At 40.0% G+C, this 18,624-nt stretch overlaps 1 protein-coding gene across 1 annotated transcript in view; it reads left to right on the top strand.

Moving 5' to 3' along the window:
- The window catches only part of st6galnac5a (ST6 (alpha-N-acetyl-neuraminyl-2,3-beta-galactosyl-1,3)-N-acetylgalactosaminide alpha-2,6-sialyltransferase 5a), a gene marked incomplete at both ends in the record, with an annotated part of 35,350 nt that extends 19,477 nt beyond the window's left edge, over positions 1-15,873 (top strand). The window contains 3 exons of the mRNA XM_079172958.1: positions 4,675-5,087; positions 12,849-12,956; positions 15,615-15,873. Of these exons, the coding sequence (XP_079029084.1) occupies positions 4,675-5,087; positions 12,849-12,956; positions 15,615-15,873 (780 nt within the window). The remainder of the gene's footprint in view (positions 1-4,674; positions 5,088-12,848; positions 12,957-15,614) is intronic.
- Between the last annotated feature and the right edge of the window lie 2,751 nt (positions 15,874-18,624).

The following is an 18,624-nucleotide window of genomic DNA, read 5'->3' as shown; positions in this document are numbered from 1 at the left end:
GGCCGAACTGCACGATCTTTTCCAACTACAATCACAGTAATAATGTGTGATTATATGAGTCATATTGATTACTGCTGTTTGATTACACACACTTGTTCATGCAAATGCCACTCAACAACACCAGGCTTGTCCAGAACAGCCTTAGTAACACGGGAAACACATTTTCAGTGGCGAGCATCATGTTCAATCAGTGCTTGAATCAACACCAGAACACTGCCCTTGGTCCCCACCCACCCCGCCCCCCCTCTGCTCTCAAGGATCCCGCCTCCCCAGGTGGTCTGAGACTCGAGCTGCCTCTTACTTACATCCCCATCCGCCATCTTTCTCAAGGTTAATCCACGCAGCTCTGACAGCCATGTTCTCCCCGGGTCAGGAAGTCTGGCAGGCGGAGCGGTGGGCAGGCAGTGATGGTTCATGCATCCCCTGTGAAGGACGGGCTCGCTAGAAGCAGAGGAGGGTTCGGAATGCCGGCCAGAATGAGGAAACAGAGGAGGGCGACCCTGGCTGTCTGGGTTGTCGCGGAGCAGAGATGTGACCGGCCGTGTCTGAATCTTGGTGTTTTTGTACCTTTTTACTAGGCCACTGTGGATGGATGGGTGGGCCTAATGAAACCAGGGCAGGCTCCCGGTGTTTGCCACAAGTGGGACAAGGTCACCCCTTAGGCTGGAAATCTCATTATGAAATGAAAAAACATTTTGTCGTGTTGTGAGCTTATAAGTAAGTTAGTTCTAGCTTCTCAAATGTGCAGATTTACTGCTTTTCTCTATTTGACATGATAGTAAATTGAATTTTGGACCAAACAAGAGTTTTTATGGGAACCTGTGATGGACATTTTCATTATTTTCTGATATTTAGAGACCAAAAGAATAATCAGGTATTCTTAAAAAGAATCAATGTATGAAGAATAATAGTTAGTAGCAGCTTTACAACTATCACATATTTTATCTTAATAACTTCTCTGTACCTCTTCAGTCAATTAGATAATAGATGGACTGTCTTTTTTTGTCTCCCCGGAGGGAAATTTGTTTCCGAAGCCTGCACAACTATACATACAGCTGACATATTGGTATTTATACACATAATGTGCCCTACATGCATAGGCACTGAATTAGTTATCTCTTTTTTTAAAAGGCCTCAGTTTGAAAGTTGGGTCAGACGGCAGCGGCTCACAAGGCCATGCAAAATGTCTTTAATATCGCTGAGCTGGTTCGGTGGAGCTACTTATCAAAGTGTTTGTGTGATGATTTCAGGAAGAGGAAAGAAAAAACTTAAGTTTGCGACAAAAATCTGTTTTCAGGTTTTGGACTTTTTTTCTTACTTTTCCACATGAAGCAAGAGATGGGCTCACAATCCCTAAGGTTTGGGAACCACTGGTTAAATAATTAACTATTTTGTATTGCATAACCTTATCATGTGGGAGGTATTTTTAATGGAAAATCTTTATCTGAAAACGATAGCTGTCTAATACATGAAGTCTGAAATGAAGTATGAAGTAGAATGCATTTTAAATACACAAGTAAAGAACAAGGAGCTCAAAATTGTACTTAAGTTCTTTATTGCATATATACACACACATCTACATACTGTGTTAGCGAGGCTTTCTTGATAGATCGAGGCCTACAATAGATAAAACTACCTTTTACTCCCATATCAGCTTTTTGAGAATAACTCTAAATCAATTCAGACCAAACTACACACTTGGTTTGTAGAAGACACAGGGACTCGTGTTTTATTGTGAATTGAACAATGAAATAAGCTCATTTTATGTTTTTTATTCTGTTCGATGATCTGAATAATAAAATTGGCTTCTTGGAAAAGTCAGTGCAGATTTACATTTTTTTCAGATTTTCTTCTTTCTTTAAGTCTATTTTTATGCCTCCAGTAAGTCAAACATAGCCTCATGTTAATCAGGATACATAATTTAGTTTGGATATTCACTTGGGTTGCATTACTGATTGCAGCTTTGATCAGATGATGTAACGGGACGCTGATGGAGTACACTTTCAATAAAGAACCTCAGCAGCCGGAGTTTAAACGCAGCAAATCTTTTAATTATGATCAAAGGTATTTCGTTGTGTTTGAAATCGCTGGCTTTGTTCTTTCTAACGCACTGATAGATGTGTTTTGAATGATGAACTATTAATCACATGAATCGTTGAGTGGAGTTTTGTCGAGGATAAATGAAATTTAATGAAATGCAGGGTTTTTTTTTTTAGGATTCATGAGTTCCTCTGAGCCAGTTCTTAGGTAAACTACAGTTTGCATAGTCTCAATCGCCTCAACCCAAACCACCATATTGCATGGGTCACGTAATTCCGGCTGAAATGGAGAGCATTGTCCAGACCATCCAGCAGATTTCTTGGTAATAGCCTGACCGAGTTCCCTGAAGTGGCCAATTCTGGGCAGCAAGGCCCACTTACATTCTCTGTGAGACAGAGGAAGAGAGAATAGCGTCTGTGGAGCCACTTAAAAGCCCCTGGGTGAAAATGGGATTTCTGACCTGCTCCACTGGTGCTGCAGCTCTCCTGCCAGATTGGCTGTCAAGGTGCTGCCAGGTGGGAGAGGGGAAAGGGTGGGGTGTGGAGCAGATGGAAGGAATGGATGGATGCTGCTGCTGCTGGTGTTGGTGTAGACCGCTAGGACCTCATTAGCTCAACATTTCATCAAACACTGTGGCACCGAGGTGGCTCTCACTGCCTCTATACATCTCTTTCTCTTTTGCCACCTTTTCTTTTCCCTTGTATTTAACACTTTTTTTTCCTCTCTTTCCCACCTTCCCTGTTTGTATCGTTCTCCCCCTGCTTCTCAAGGTCTCATTAACCAGATGAGGCTGTTCAGCTGGTAATCTGCCACTAAGTCAAAGTCAGAAGATGAGGATGATAATGACACATTTACACACACACACACACATCCAGCTATAATAATTTGTTCTTGTTAATGTCTTGAAAATGTAAATGTGTTATGGCAATAAGAATGTAAATAACCACTATATTTCTGCTGGGGAGATATTTCAGGGGGCATTAGAGGGCTCTGCAGAACCTGGTTTGCATATGATTGCTTTTCAGTATGCAGGCATAGGAAGTGCACATGTACCAGCCTCTCTCTCTCACACACACACACACACACACACACACACACACACACACACACACACACACACACACACACACACACACACACATCGCCAACATGCAGAGCAGCTTAACATACACAAATAGGTTTATATTAATGATTTATGTGCTTGCACATGGCAGGGCTAAAGAGAAAAAGAGGCCACAGACTTAATGAACTGTACATCAGCAAATGCATGACTGGCAATGTAGTTTCAAACAGTGGCTGGGTCGTCAATAACGGGGGATGATTTTTTTGTATGACTGTAGAAAAAAAGATGTCAAAATACATATACATCATATATTTATTATAATTACAGCTATAATTTAAATCAACAAAATGCTTGTCGCATTGGTGGAATGGTAAGGATGCCCTAAACAAATGTACACAGATATGAGCTTATGGCGGCAACTATTATTTATATTGCTTATCAATTTATCAATTATTTTCTCGTTTAATCTCTTTGGTCCATAAAATGCCATAAAATAGTTCAAATCTGTCCGTCAAATATTCAAAAATGTGAAGCCGGATTCAGACATTGTTTTATTTTTGATTAGAAACAAATCATTAATTGATCACTATCCCTTCCTGGGTTTGTTTGACAATATGCAATGCTGATATTTTATTCATTCTTTTGGTGGCTCTGGCAGTGTTTGTTTAATTACAAAGGTTTTAAAAATGCAGGATATGAATAATAATAAAAAGAAAAAAGGAGACGAGAGAAGACAGCTCTCACCAATCAAGCATAAAGAAAAACAAAGAACATGAGGCGAAGTAAGTTCATGCATATACAGTATGTACTCATATAGGAACTCACATGTACACTCACATGAAACAACATAAAGGCATACCGAGTCAAACAAATCCCCTGATCAGGTGTGTTTCATCCTGTTGAAAAGGCAGTAGACAAAGATAGTAGTAGTAGTAAACAGGTTTGTGTTTATATTGAATCCACATATTCCTAATGTGTATTATGTTATCATCTTTTATAAATATCCTAAAGAGTTCCTGAGTTTCAAATATATAAAATGCTGAATACTTTATAGGTTCATATTTGATAAGAATTCAACATGAATTTTATGTACCAGGTTTGGGAGGTAAACACACATTCCTCTGTTGTGTGCGAGTGGGAGAAAGATGTAAGGTGAATTCTTTGTAAGACCCCGGGGTTTCTACCAATCGCAAAGCAATATGACAAGCATATCCCCACGAGGCTCTGTCGCAACCCATTTGTCAACAAAGCATTTCCTGCCTCAAACACAGAGCGAAGCTTTTTACCAAAGTTCCCCTAGGTGTGCATTTCTGTCTGCTTTGCATATTTCTCTATAAACTGAGGCTAAACACAACTTTCAGAGCAGTTTTGACTTCTGGAAAAAAAAAAAAGTTTGTATTATTATTATTATTATAACAAATATGGTGCAAAACAAAAGATTCTGCTGTCAGTGCTGCGGGTGCTTCCACAGGGAATGAGGAGGCCAAATATTCTGATGCACAGTATATATTCTTTTGAGAAAGGTATGTTCTGTTTACGTTATTCTTGTGTTTTTTTTTGCCATCAATCAGCCTCCCAGGATGCACTGCGAGACCTGCGCCCTGGTGACCAGCTCGGGTCACCTCATCGGGGGCGGTCAGGGTGAAGAGATCGACCGGGCCGAGTGCGTCATCCGCATGAACGACGCCCCCACCGCCAGGGGTTACGCCGGAGACGTCGGCCGGCGTACCTCCCTGCGCGTCATTGCTCACTCCAGCATGCAGAGGGTCCTGCGGAATCGCCATGAGCTGCTTAACGCCAGTCAGGACACGGTGTTCATCTTCTGGGGCCCCAGCAGCTATATGAGGCGCGACGGGAAGGGCCTGGTTTACAACAACCTGAGGCTGATGAACCAGGTGCTGCCCAAACTCAAAGTCTACATCATCTCCTGGCAGAAGATGCTGCAGTTCGACGAGCTCTTCAAGAAGGAGACCGGCAAGGACAGGTGAGGAAAAAATGATCACTATGAGTGTACAAGAATGCAATAAGTAATAAGGATTCTAACGATGCGAAAGTGTATTTGGTCGATGTTAAATGAACAAGAGTAGTAGTAGATCAACAGAAAATAAACCAGCGATTTTCGTGTAAGAGGTTCATATTAATGTTCATCATGGAAATATTCCAAACGTTTGTTGGTTCAAGATTCCCGGATGTGAGCATTTGCTGCTTTATGATTTAAATTATAAGTATATTTTGTATTTTAACAGCTTCACCTTTTGCTGGAAACTGTGGTTGGTGTATTTTATTCACTAAAAATAAATCCATTATTAAAAACACAAAAAATGGCTGATGATTAAAATCTTTATTTGGAGCCCTGAATAACAGTGACGTGTTTTATATTGTGGTCTTGTTTTTTCAGTGTGCTTAACTTGCATATTGAAGTCTATTACTATTGCCAGTGCTTAAGGGCCAGTATTCATCATGTTGAGTACAGGCAGCTATGCAGTTACATGTAGCTACGGTAAGAATTGGGCAAAATAGGTCCCGCATATAGACTGTATATAAGAAGTGGACGTAGTCATCATGACGCCACTGATTGGTTTGTGGACTGCCGGTCTGAAGCCTTGAGTTCGGCGATTTCACTGTCGCCATCTTGGATTACGGCTGTCGCCATGTTGTTTTTTTCCGCAACCAATGAACGGAAGTTACCATACTTGAAATGCGGAGGACTTACGTAGAGACGCCGCATACGGCTCTGGTAGCGGCAGCAACCTGTCAATTACAGTAAGGCCGCCCTAAAGCGTACTCCGCTTTATGGTCTATTTAACTTTAAAAGGGACGATAATTTACTAAATCAACTTATTTTTGCAACCGGAGGAGTCGCCTCCTGCTGGTCAGTAGAGAGAATGCAAGTTGTGTAGTTGTGAACGGGTAGTAGTGTATATTTACATAGCAGCACCGCACTAACAGTTGGTACTTTTACTGCCAAAAATCAAATATATAAGTTGTCTGTTGAAAAGTACGACTTTGCATTGATAGTGTGAGTTGTTCTTGAAAATCAAGCTAGAAAGACATCAGTAAGTAAACGCTGGTTTAATGAGACTTTACGATGTTGGAGTTTCCTGCTACCCTTTGAATGCATCACGAAGGTAAACGTTTCAAAGTGAATGCTCAATGTGAAATCATAATTTACATTATATTAACATGTGATGAATATAATGGTTCCAGTTTTGTTTCTGGAACACCTTTTCTCAAGCTGCCCAGTGTTAAAAGACTCAAATTGAATGAGTCCAAGCTGAGTGTCCCTCTCAGTCCCTTGGCCATTAATGCTTAATGAAAATGCTACCTCACACACACACACACACACACACACACACACACACACTCTGTTTGTGTCTCTCTCTCTTTGTCCGGGGTCTCATTGGAGAATGAATCAGACTTCAGCTTTAAGACAGATGTCAGGGAGGAAATTGCCAAGTAGAGGATGTGGTGAGACAGCCATCCTTCAGGATCAGTGCCTCCTATCATGGTAAATGTTTACAGTGAGCAAGCGGACCCTGATGTACTGTTATCCTTTTTATATCATTAGGCGTTAATATCTGTGAGGCTTATTTGAGGTCATCTCTGCTCTGTGGAGCGTGGGAAGAGAGAGAGAGAGAGAGAGTAAGCCTTAAAGTATTGCTTTTTTATTTCTAATGTTGGAGAAAGTTTTAAAGGAAGCTGTCTGTATGAAAGAACAATATTTTCATACCTAATTTGTCAACTGAATCCTACTGTTTTTAAGGATTGGGAGCCTGTGTGAGCCACATTAATGGGAGCGTTTCTGGGTAATAATGTGTGCGATCGGCAACCCTGCAAGCCTGTAATTGTAATTATGGGTTATGCCGTTTCAGTAAAGGTAATTAAGATGGTGTGGGTTGTTGTCACATCCACCCATTTTAATATAACTGGCAGAGGAGCAATGAAAAACAGGTGTCCCTCTGCAATCTCTGTGTTAAATTGCCAAACCAGAATGAGCCTCAACCGGTGATTAAAGGCACATTAGCTTTTTAAATATATATATTTTTTAATGCAGTATTTAAAGCTTCCGTAATTAAATCGTCTCACTGTGTTGTTAGGTGTCTACTCGATACATTCGATGTAGTTTCCTGTTATTAAATGTGTTTGGATGGCAGGTTCATTCAGTCACCAAAAGATCCCAGGTTTGATCCCATTAACAGAAAATCTAAATGCTGCTAAAAAGCTGGAAAGATGCCAGCTTAAGCATTGGCAGTCCTGAAAAACGAATCATCTGTGACTCAAAGAGGATAAGAGATATGCAACAGAGAACAATGCAGCAGTGGAGAGTTCAAAGAGCCACCAGAACCAGTACTCTGTATTTAACTTTTCTTGGAATTAGATTTAGGAAAACTCTCAATTTAGGAATAAAAGGTCTCCACTGAAAGTGAAAAAAACAGAAGCAAGAGGGAAAGTCTGCTGCTCAAAGAGAAGCAACATTATAAAAGACATATTCTGATAATAATGAGGGGAATAAGCCTCATAAGAGTACACTTATAATGATGTTCAACAAGTGTTTCAGCTTTAACTAATTGCACTCATCACGCCTTCATGTGACCTCCACCTCTCAGCAGTTAGATAACAACCGTTAAAATAAACTCAATGACAATGCACCTCTTCAGAAATGAATACAACAAAAATACACAATTAGAGAGATACAATGTACACTTATTGACTATTTTTTTTATCTATAATCTAATTCTTCTCAAAGTAAATAGAGCAAATCTTTTTCTCTTTTTCCACGAGGCAAATCAACTTGTTTTTGTATCAGTGCCATTATATGAAAATCTCCTTTTATGAAATACGAGCAAAGAATAATCTCACTTTATAATAGAAATAAGATTTTAAGACTTAAGGATCAACACAAAATGAAACTGCTCGTTAACTGTGTACTTTTGCCAGATTTTCAATACCAAACTGTGTAAACGCGTCCGGCAATACCGTTCTTCTGTGCCGGGATTAATCTATCTTCACACTCACAGCTTGCTTCCAGTCCTTTTTAAAGACCGCCGTTCAAGCTACGAGCTTGACATTTCACCACATTATTCATCAGCATGTTCATCAACAAGGAAATGAGGAAGACTTCTTAAGTGAGATTAGCTGCCGCCTCACTACGACCTCCGTGCATCCACCACAGACTGCTTGATGACAACATTTTGCGCTTTGAACTTTTCTAATTTGCAAAAGGTGTGTGTGTGCGCGTGTGTGTGCGTGTGTGTGCGTGTGTGTGTGTGTGCGCGTGTTTGTGCGCGTGTTTGCTGTTGTCATAGTAGAGCCCAGTGGCTGTGTTTGCATATCACAACAAATCAACATGTCCCAGACAACCTGGGTCCTGTCGTAATTAAATGAAAATGAGAAGTCTGTGCTTCAGCTGCGATAGCATCACTTTGGGTCGACACTGTTGTTTGTGGTCTGAACAGACTCTAATAAAGATGAAAGTTGGACAAAGGTGTGTTGTTGCTATTCATCACACTCAGTGTCACTCAGTGCAGATTGATTGAATCAGGAGGTTTGGCAACACAGTGAAACAGCAGGAAGCGGCGCATTTGTAGATGTCTACTGCAAACGCAATGCTGTTGAATTAAAGGTGCGATTGGTGGGAAATAATGGAGGATGAAGCAGAGTTGTTGCGATATGCTTCAAGCTTTAGTCGGTAATGTATTTAAGAAACCTTTTTTTATTTATTCGTTGCAGTTCTCTACATACCAACGGCAATCAATAAATCAAATGCTCTGACAAAACAATACAAAAATCTGGCATCTGTGGCTGTCACAGGGTTGTAATAAGCCAATTATTGTGGCTGAATTAAATGACTGAACGGCCTACCTACCTTGGCGACTTTGTTGCTAGATTTAGCAACTTTTGGAGCCAGTGCTGCTAGCTACGTTCATTGGAATAAGTGGGGTTTTCGGTCGACCAATTTTTTTAAATCTAGTTAATCTAGTCTACTCTTGCTAGTTCCTCCAATGTTGCTAACCCCAACAAAACCAATCACTCCCCATTTACTACATATTTACCCTCCACCATTTTATTATGAGCGACCAAATTCAACTATGTAACCCATGCACGATAATCGTGACACCACAATGGAACTAGTAGCATTCATGACACCGTTTGGTCCCGTTTATAACGTCCCCTGAATGCTTCCTCACTTCCCTTACAGCTTCCCAGCCACATGTCTTTATATTCTATCGTCCCCAAGCAGAGGAATTGTTCAAAATACAAATGCTTAACAGGCTTTTTAATTTAAGGATTCCTGCCTGACATGTAAAATAAGAGAAACTCCTTTTCAAACAGCAAAGGTAAACCCTCTACTCCGAATGTGTCACCCTCATCAACCTGGAGGCGAACAGGGCTGTCGAGTCTGCCAGGTTGTTCTTGTCAAGTCTTTTCTTATCGGGCCTTTGCTTTGTTTCTGTGTCTTGCCAAGTTGAAACCTCCACCGCTGTGGATGCTCGTGCGTATGTGTGTGAACAGATGAGAGGCAGCAACAAGCTGTCTGCGAGCAGCAGGGTGACGAGGTGGTCGAGGGAACACGAGATCCTGTCAAACTGAGTTTGATCCTTTTGCCTCCTTACTCCTATTTACATCAATGACACAAGAAGAGCACGTCTCCTGACCGCAGCCCAGTTTACCACCTGCAGCTTCACATACGGCAGCAAAAGTGAACAGGAACCCCAGATTCTCTCTCATTTTTTTAACAAGCTTTGTCTGCTTGGCGTTTCGCCTCACTGTATTTGCGGGGGTGTTTTTGGCACCGGGATCGACATTGAAGCCTCCGCTGCTGTAGTTCGTACCTTCCTCTTGGATGCATGCTTGGTCGTGCGTGACAGATAGTCACCCAACGTCCAAACACTGACGCCCAGAAATGTCCCAAACGCAGCAAAATGAAAAGAAAAGAGAAAATACAGGCTCATACTTCTAGTGGGTCATCAGTTATGATTTAGAGGGCTTACTTTTGTATGAGTCTATGCATTTTATTTGAGGAGAAATCCTGCTTAGTATACCTTCAACACATTTGAAGTCCTGTTTTCATTTCACTTGCACTTTAAAGACTTAAAACAAGAGGATTCATTGTTACTTTGTTGATCCCCTGACATTTCATTCAGCGCCACAAGTTTTCACTTATCTAGTGAAATATCTCAGATTTTTCTACAGACATTTACAGTTACAGTTTACATTTACAGTCCAATGACGTGTCCTCATGTCTTTAGTGATTGTCTTGATTTTGGCTCTAGTGCCACCATGAAGTTGACATTTGTAATATTGAATGAAGTGTCAACCTCTGTTGGATTGTCATAAAACGCCTTCATGCCCCCTTCAGAGACATTAAGCTATTTATACAGTCGTATTGGACATTTAATTTGTCAAATACAACTGTATAAATGTGCTTTTTATGACCAAATATCTGCAAAACGAATCCACCTCAGCTGTACTTTGTGTTAAGTGCTAATTAGCAAATGTGTGTGTGCTAATCTGAGATGATTGTGGTAAACATTATACCACATTAAACTAGTTTGCAAAACTACTGAATTTATCTTCCAGTATGTTTATAATATAATGCCAATAGTATTACTTGCCAGCCCATAATATTAATCCCCCCTCTCTAAAATTATTTCTTTCCCCTTCAACCTTCACTTATTTTATCATCTGACAAAGCACAGAAGTCTGAAGGGTTTAGCTCTGGACCATGAAGCAATCTCTCTTTATTTTACTTTAGAGTACGCTCTTTCTTTGTCCCAGCACATTTTCCCAAATATTAATATGCGCTTCATGCAAAATGAGATGCAATATTGTTGGTCAATCTTATACGACGGTATTATAATTAACGTGGCAATGATTTACTGATGGTGAAATACTACCGGTGGCACTACTAGTTATTTTATTATTAAATGAGGACGTTCAGTAGAATTCATTTGGTTTCCCCTCTTCACTGTTGATTTATTTATCTAATAAAGGACTCTGTTGGAACAATTCTGATAAAGGTTGCAGGGGTTATTCGTCTTGTGACATCGCCACCATATTTGGTATTTCCAAAGAGGCCATCTTCAAATGCACCTGATAACTGATGCATGAACACATCCACTGGGCATCAGTCACAGTCCCAGGCAAGATTCTGTGCAGCAGGGGAAGCATGACGAGATTCACAGCTGTGCTTGATTCAGCTGTGGGATTAAAATGAATCTCTGCTGAATTGTTACATCGGCTCATACCTAAATATTTTTACACAGCGTGTAAGGGAACAAGAACAGGTTTGTTTTTTTATCAAACTAATTTATAAACTGATTTGATGAATGCAGATTGTTCCAAAAGTGCTTTGGACCACAACGGCTAAACCTTCTGCATGACTGTGCTTGGCGGTGATTACAACCGTGGCTACAGGCCAACGAGCCAAAGATCAGCATCACAAAGTTTTCTGTCCCTACTGCTCTGTGAAAACCACAGCCGAGGCTGATGGGAGTGACATAGGTTTTGCAGGTATTTTATTTGATCTAAAAACCAAAGTGATGGAAACTGTTAAAGCTTGACCTGATTATGGTGCCAGATGAATTTGTGGAGTTTACCGAAGAAATTATACTTTATCCTCTCGTGACTTTGAATATTTGTGGTCCTGGCACCCAGTAGGTGTCAAGATATTTCCCTAAAAACTAAAAATGTAAGCTAGGGTGTCACTTAAGTAAGCCAGGAGTCTGCCTCTTTGGATATGTCTGTACAACATTTGATGACAATCTGTTTAATAGTTGATATATTTCAGTCCGAACCACGAGTGTGCTAAAACAGTTCGGGTGATTTATGATTTATTCAGGCCATCACAAAGTTTGCGTTCAGTTGGTTCATCAGGTCTTCAAAATACTTCCCTAACGCATGTTGGCATGTCATTGATGTAAGGTAGTTATACAAAGAGTCAGGTTAATGCATCCTGTATGAAAGAAGCTTCTGATAAACATTTCAGTGTATTTTATATTCCAGTATTTTCCCTTTGCAGTATATTAAAGTTAACCATCATTAGGGCTTATTCCTTACGTTTGCTGTTGAAACCCCAGAATCAAAGTACCAGAGTTTAGTTTAGTTTTAGTTAAATGTATTTTCACTTTTAAACTGAATGTTTTCACAGCCTTTGTAGAAGTGGTGTTTGAAGTTGCATGACGTTGGAGCCCATTAAATCTATTCAAAAACTAGGGAATCTTAAAAAATGTATGTTGTAATGTTTTTTTCATCTGACAGCAACCCTATGAGAGAGACCACTTTGATGGACATTTAGATTTAGAGGGATTTCGTAATGCAATAAAAATAGAATTTCATATTTCTTTCATAACGACATATCTCAGAAAACTGATAATTGCTCATTTCTTTTCAGGCATGACTAAAGACTGCAGCTGAAGCTTTGTCATTTCAGCTATCTGCACGAAATTCACAAGACTACTTTCTGATTAAGGGTTTGATTATTTGACAGGGTTCATTTGTATCAGTCGATATGTAGGATGGATCTGTATATTAATGAAGCTGCGAGGGAACTTGAATGATCTTGCAGTCAGGAAAATCGACCTCTAGACTTAGATAAATCTTTGTTCTGCCATAAAACGCAGATGTGAAATTTTCCGATTGTCTATCCCAGTTAATCACATTCTGAAAAAATCAAATATGGTAAATTTCCCCCCACAAATGAAATCCTTCTAACTTCTCCTCCTCCTCTTCCTCCTCTCTACAGAAGAATATCAAACTCCTGGCTTAGCACCGGCTGGTTCACTATGACCATCGCCCTGGAGCTGTGCGATAGGATCAATGTCTACGGCATGGTTGCCCCTGACTTCTGCAGGTGAGACAGTGGAGCTGCATGTAAAACATCATCATCAGCTCACCAACAAGCACCATCACTAAGAGTTGTTTAATGCAGAGCAGCATATGCAGTCGCATCAAGGTTATAGGAATTCTTAGCAGCATATCCACCTGATAAGAAAGATTTAAATTGTAAATATATTCAGGCAACTTTATAAATCCAATGTCAGTGTGGCTCGATATGTTTTTGAGATGCTTAAATTGCCTGAATATAAGTTTAAACAAGTCAAAACACAGACAAGCATTACAAGTATTGAAACTGATTTATTCTTTTTACATTTGTGTGCATTTGAGATACGAGAGGGAGAAAAAGCTGAGGTCTCGCTCTGCTCCATTTTTCTGGCCACCACAAATATCATTGCACGGTGTGTCAGAGTGAAAAATGGATTTGTCGCCCTTATTTAAGGTTTTCTCTAAGGTCTGTATCTGTAGAAAGGTTTCCTTCTTTAGCCTTTTTTTTTTAAAGGAGATTCAGCTTACTTGGTCTAAGTCCCTGCTACACTACTTAAGCTTGTGGCAATCAAGCAGTCTCCCTTTGTTTACCCTGGCTTTACTTTGGTTTTATTTGTTTTTCACACCATATAGCATTCCCACAGCCCCTTTTTTTTCTGGTCATTCATCCTCCGCAGACACAGAGTCGAAAACAACATCTAACAATTGACCAAAACACAAAGTGGATTGATTTCCGTCTACTGAGGGCTGCAGTTGTATTCCCCAAATGTCAGGCAAAGGAAGGCTTTATTTCCTGGATGAATTTGAGATAAGACGAGCCTCGTTGCCTTGTTGCTGTAATGTTAATTAGCTAAAGAACCATAATATCAATGTTGTCTCTTAGTGTATCTCATATGTCAACTTTACATGAGCTGAAGAAAACATTTGAACCAGAGTCTGATGACAGTTGTTAAAAACTGTTTTGTCACTTTCAATTAAATTTGATAAAACCAAACCACCGAAAACCAGACAAGGCAAATTATGAGTTTTTAGGTGTTAAAATCTTTTTAGTAATACATAATTGTGTTTTTAACTTCAATGGCTGCTTATATAATTGCTAAAAATAAATGTTATAGAGAAATACTTTAAACCAAGTTTTTACTTCTTAGCCAAAGAAGTAGATTTTTCTTAACCCCTCGAGGAGCATTTAATCCTTCTGTTATTGGAAAAGATCTGTTGTTTGTTGAGTATTTGGCAAAAATAAATGGGATATTTCTTTTTGGTGTTCACTGTCTATAAATCTTAGAACGGGTTATTTCCTTCTATATTCACTGAGCCGTTCTACAACACCATGACTATGTAGCAGAAATGCAAAGAACTGTGGGATACAAAGCTGGTTCTGGAAGCGTCTTGCTATCCAGTCTCTCATTGGCCGAGTTTAATGGTTTGAAGTTACAGCACACATCTCATTTGTCTCAACCAACGCTTTAATTGGGTGACTTTATTGGACAAGGAACAAATCTTATTCGATTTCTCAATAAAAAAAGAACAAACTGTTAAATACTATGTATATCTTTGTTCCTGGTTCTGATCGATTAAATACTTATTTTCTATTTGGGGTTTAGTCACAAATTCGATCATGATGATGAGGAGGAGGGAAATGCGGCTTCATTTCTTTGAACAAATAGTTGACTTAAGTAATAAAAGAATTAAAAGACGTACGTGGAAAAAAGTCTTCATCAAATCTTCAATTTCCTCAAGAAGTCATGTTATAGTATGTCATTAAAAAAGTCATAGTATATTTTATAATGTGGTCAAGGAAAAAAGCCGTCAGTACGTCATTAAAGGTGTCCAAAAAAGTCTTCGTATAGTATGTTATAAAATGTTGAGCATATGTCATAAATGTCATTGTATATACAGTATAAGTGTCGTAAAAATAGTTGTAGTTCAGTATGCCATAAAAAGGTTGTTATAGTATGTGAAAGATGTCATATCATAGTATATCATATCATAAAAGAGGTCATGAGTTAGCACGTAAAGAAACTTGTCATAGCAAGGTATGTCTCAAAAGAGAAATAGCATAGGATGCAATATAAAAATAACATCAAATATAAAATATATACATCATTTGTTTACTTTAAAGAATGTCAAAAAAGGTCCTATGCCATAAAAAGTGTCAAAAACTCATAGAGTATGACAGAGAAACTTTAATGATAAAGAATGTGTCATAAAAAGGTCATAGTACAATATGCAGCAAAAACGATCACAGAAATGTAGTATTATATTAAAAGTAATTGGATAGTTCGTCATAAAGAAGTGTGCCAAAAGAATGTCAGAAAAAGCATAATGGAATGTCACAGAGAACGCCATCCTATAATATGCCGTCACGATTACTGAGACACACGATTAGATGATGTACCGTGTTGAACATGTGGCGTCCAGGCCAGAGGCTCCATTTTCTGATCTTTCATAATTCATACTTAAACTTTTGTCTTTTTCATTCAGCGTTGACCTCGAGGTGGCATTTATTTAAATGGGCTGAATTTGGATGCGTAATCCATGCAAAGACAAACAAATGAATGCAAACACTCCCTCTTTCTTTCTCCCTCCGAAGTGAAAAACACTTTGTGGTGCCACATGAAACTCCAGGGACTCATTAAAGCCTTTTTAAATGTCAACTGTCCCTCTTCTCTCACTAATGCTGCAGGGAGCCTCAGCACCACTCCGTCCCTTACCACTACTACGAGCCACGCGGTCCGGATGAATGCGCCATGTACATTTCTCATGAGCGCGGGCGGCGGGGCAGCCACCACCGCTTCATCACGGAGAAACGGGTCTTCGCCAACTGGGCGCGGACTTTTGACATCCACTTCTACCAGCCGGACTGGAGTCCCCCGCCTCTCCCGGCTAACCGGACGCTAGAGGGGACGGTCACAGCGACGCCCCTGGTGCCCCAGAAGACGTGACCTGCGTTGGGGGTGAAGAAGATACTTTAGAGATTCATCTAAGAAAGACGGAGGATTGGGAATATTTGTATAGAGGGCTACTGGACCCTTAACAGAGAGGATACAAGAAAAATAGCTACCACAGAAGAAGACTTGAGTCTTGTTCATCCTGCTGGACATTCGTTATGAACATTTCTCCAGCTCCACCGCTGCAGCTCCAGCAGTCTGTTCAGTTAAGTTCAGTTGCGGTGAGCCAGTTCAAAGTTGTATAACCTTGTTAAGTTTATACAAGGAGGCAACATCATAACACCCCACTCTCAATGAATGCATGCAGTGTACTGTGGATCCTCTTTGTGTGTGTGTGTGTGTGTGTGTGAGTGTGTGTGCTGTATGTTTACCTGAGGGATCGCAGAAGGTACAAACTTGAGTTTGTGCTCTCCACAAAGCCTCTGTTGGATGAAGGATCGATCGCAGTATTCACTGCTTACAGTTCACTGACCGAAAAATCCCATCACAATGCCTGTAATCTAACAATGTAGTGCTGGAGACAGTGTAAACTGAATACTGATAATAGTTTAGTTGAATTTGGCTATTTGAAATGTGAATCATCGCCGGTGAGATTCATATTCATCCGCTGTTTTCAAAGATTGAGGAGATCAAGTTGGATGAGATTCTTTACGGAGAGTCCTGTGTCGTGCAACAAAAGGCTCAAACTCCTAAAAAGCAGGAATAAATCTCAGTCCTAACACATTTTTACCACCTTTCAGGTGTGTGCATTGTAAACTCACACAAGTCAAACCTTTATAATGCAGCACCTCTTGACTGAGTGACACGTGTGTAACCTCGGTTGGATGGTACGCTTGTATCATAAGGCTTTGTCGGCACCTGTCACCACTTAATTGCGCGATTTATTAAGCTACAAGCCGGATTTCCATGTAAATGCACAGCCTTGTCACACAAGACAAGTGGGAGATTCAAATCGAGAGCAGGGATGCAGCAGCCCCATCCGTCCTACTATACAGTATTTATCTGCTGCCTAGCAGGAGAATTACACCGTTTTCTGTTAAACTGATGTGTATGTGATCTGTCAGTCTACACTCTCGCTCTCCTTACTGTGTTTTATTTGCACTCTCCTCTCATTTGATGGAGTATATACTGCTTGTAGACGGCCCCTTCCTGTCTTTGTGATCCTCTAATCCCCCCCCCCCCCCCTCTTCTCTCCATGTATAAAAAGCAGGTGTCAGTCTGGAGAAAGACGTGTGGTTATCTTAATGATTGATTCTGGTGCTAAGTCCCTATTGATTTTGCCCTCATCGCTGTAATGTGAGTAATGAGAGGAGGGATGCTGTGGGTCAGAGACATAGGTGGCTCACACCACTAGAACGTGTTTCATATCACGTTTCCTTGGCAGAGACGAGGAAGCGATTACTACTCATATACATCACAAACAGCTGCAGGAGTAGTGCACCGAGAGTCCTGCTGCTGACTTAGTGCTGGAGCTGAGACCAAGACCTGCGTTTTGTTTTCTAGAGACTCATCTGTGAATGGCTCTGCACAACGGTCTGTATTAGCAAAGAGATAAGCACTTGAATATTTGTGTTTTTTGCCTAATTGATGGAGTCATAGTATGTCGTTCTGCAGCTACCGGCTATTTTCATTTTTAGATTAATTGTTAAGTCTGTAAAATGTAAGAAAATAGCCCAAAAAAAATGCCATTCACAAGTTCCCAAAGCCCAAGGTGATATTTTCAGATTGTTTTGTACAAACAGATATTCATAATAGGCAGTGATATAAAACTGACTAGTAACATGACGAATCATTTCAGCATTGCTGCTGTTAATCTGTTATCTTTTTGCACATGATCGAAATGTATCATTCCACTCAATAAAATACTTTTTATCAGTACTCCTGCATTCAGCAGTTTCTATGTAAGAATAACATGGTAAAAATGTGAGAAATAAAATATTACCCGTGTGTGTGTGTGTGTGTGTAGTAGCCCCCCCCCCAGACATGAAGATGAAACATGGAGGTTTTGTGGAGGATGTGAGGCCAGTGACTCACCTTCACCCTCCACTGACAGCAGCTGCCATTTTTCCATCTCGTTCTTCCTGTCTGGTTGTGACACCGGGCTGTGTCACGCTGAAATAATAATGAAAGACAGGCGGCGTTACAAGGCCCTTCCTCCCCAGAGCTACAATAGAGCCCCGACTGTCGGCTGAGTGTTTGAAAAGTGTATTTGAAGATAGTACTGCTACAAGAGCGGAAGGTGAAGTAATTACAGTAGATTGAGGTAATATCAGATCATGAAGGGAAAGCCAAGTATTCAGCAGAGGGTCATGAATACTTTTATTAGGCAGTTGAGCCAGATCAATAAATTGTACTCGATAGGCATTTAGGAGGATTGACAGCTCATTATAAAGTATAATATCCAAAACTATGAACGGGGCTGAAAATAACTGAATGCGTTTCTTTTCATCCTAATATACACAAAAATACTACCAGTTATCACAACACTGGGTCTGAAACTATTGTTTTCATATCCGTTTTTGTGTTTTTTGATTAACAGTTTTGTCTGCAACATGGTTTCTGCAGGATTACAATTTAAATTAAGTTAAATAAGACTGTGTAATGTAACGCCTGTTTAACAGTCGGCCTAGAATTATTTTTTATATTGCATTTTTCTGTACTTGCCAGCAGTATAAAACATAATTTCCAATTATATCATTAATTACATCTATGTGACCTGATACCAATGGTGCTGACTGAAACTGA

Source organism: Pholis gunnellus, assembly GCF_910591455.1.
Source record: "Pholis gunnellus genome assembly, chromosome: 14".
NCBI classification, from domain to species: domain Eukaryota; kingdom Metazoa; phylum Chordata; class Actinopteri; order Perciformes; family Pholidae; genus Pholis; species Pholis gunnellus.
This window is presented reverse-complemented; position numbering and strand designations above follow the sequence as displayed.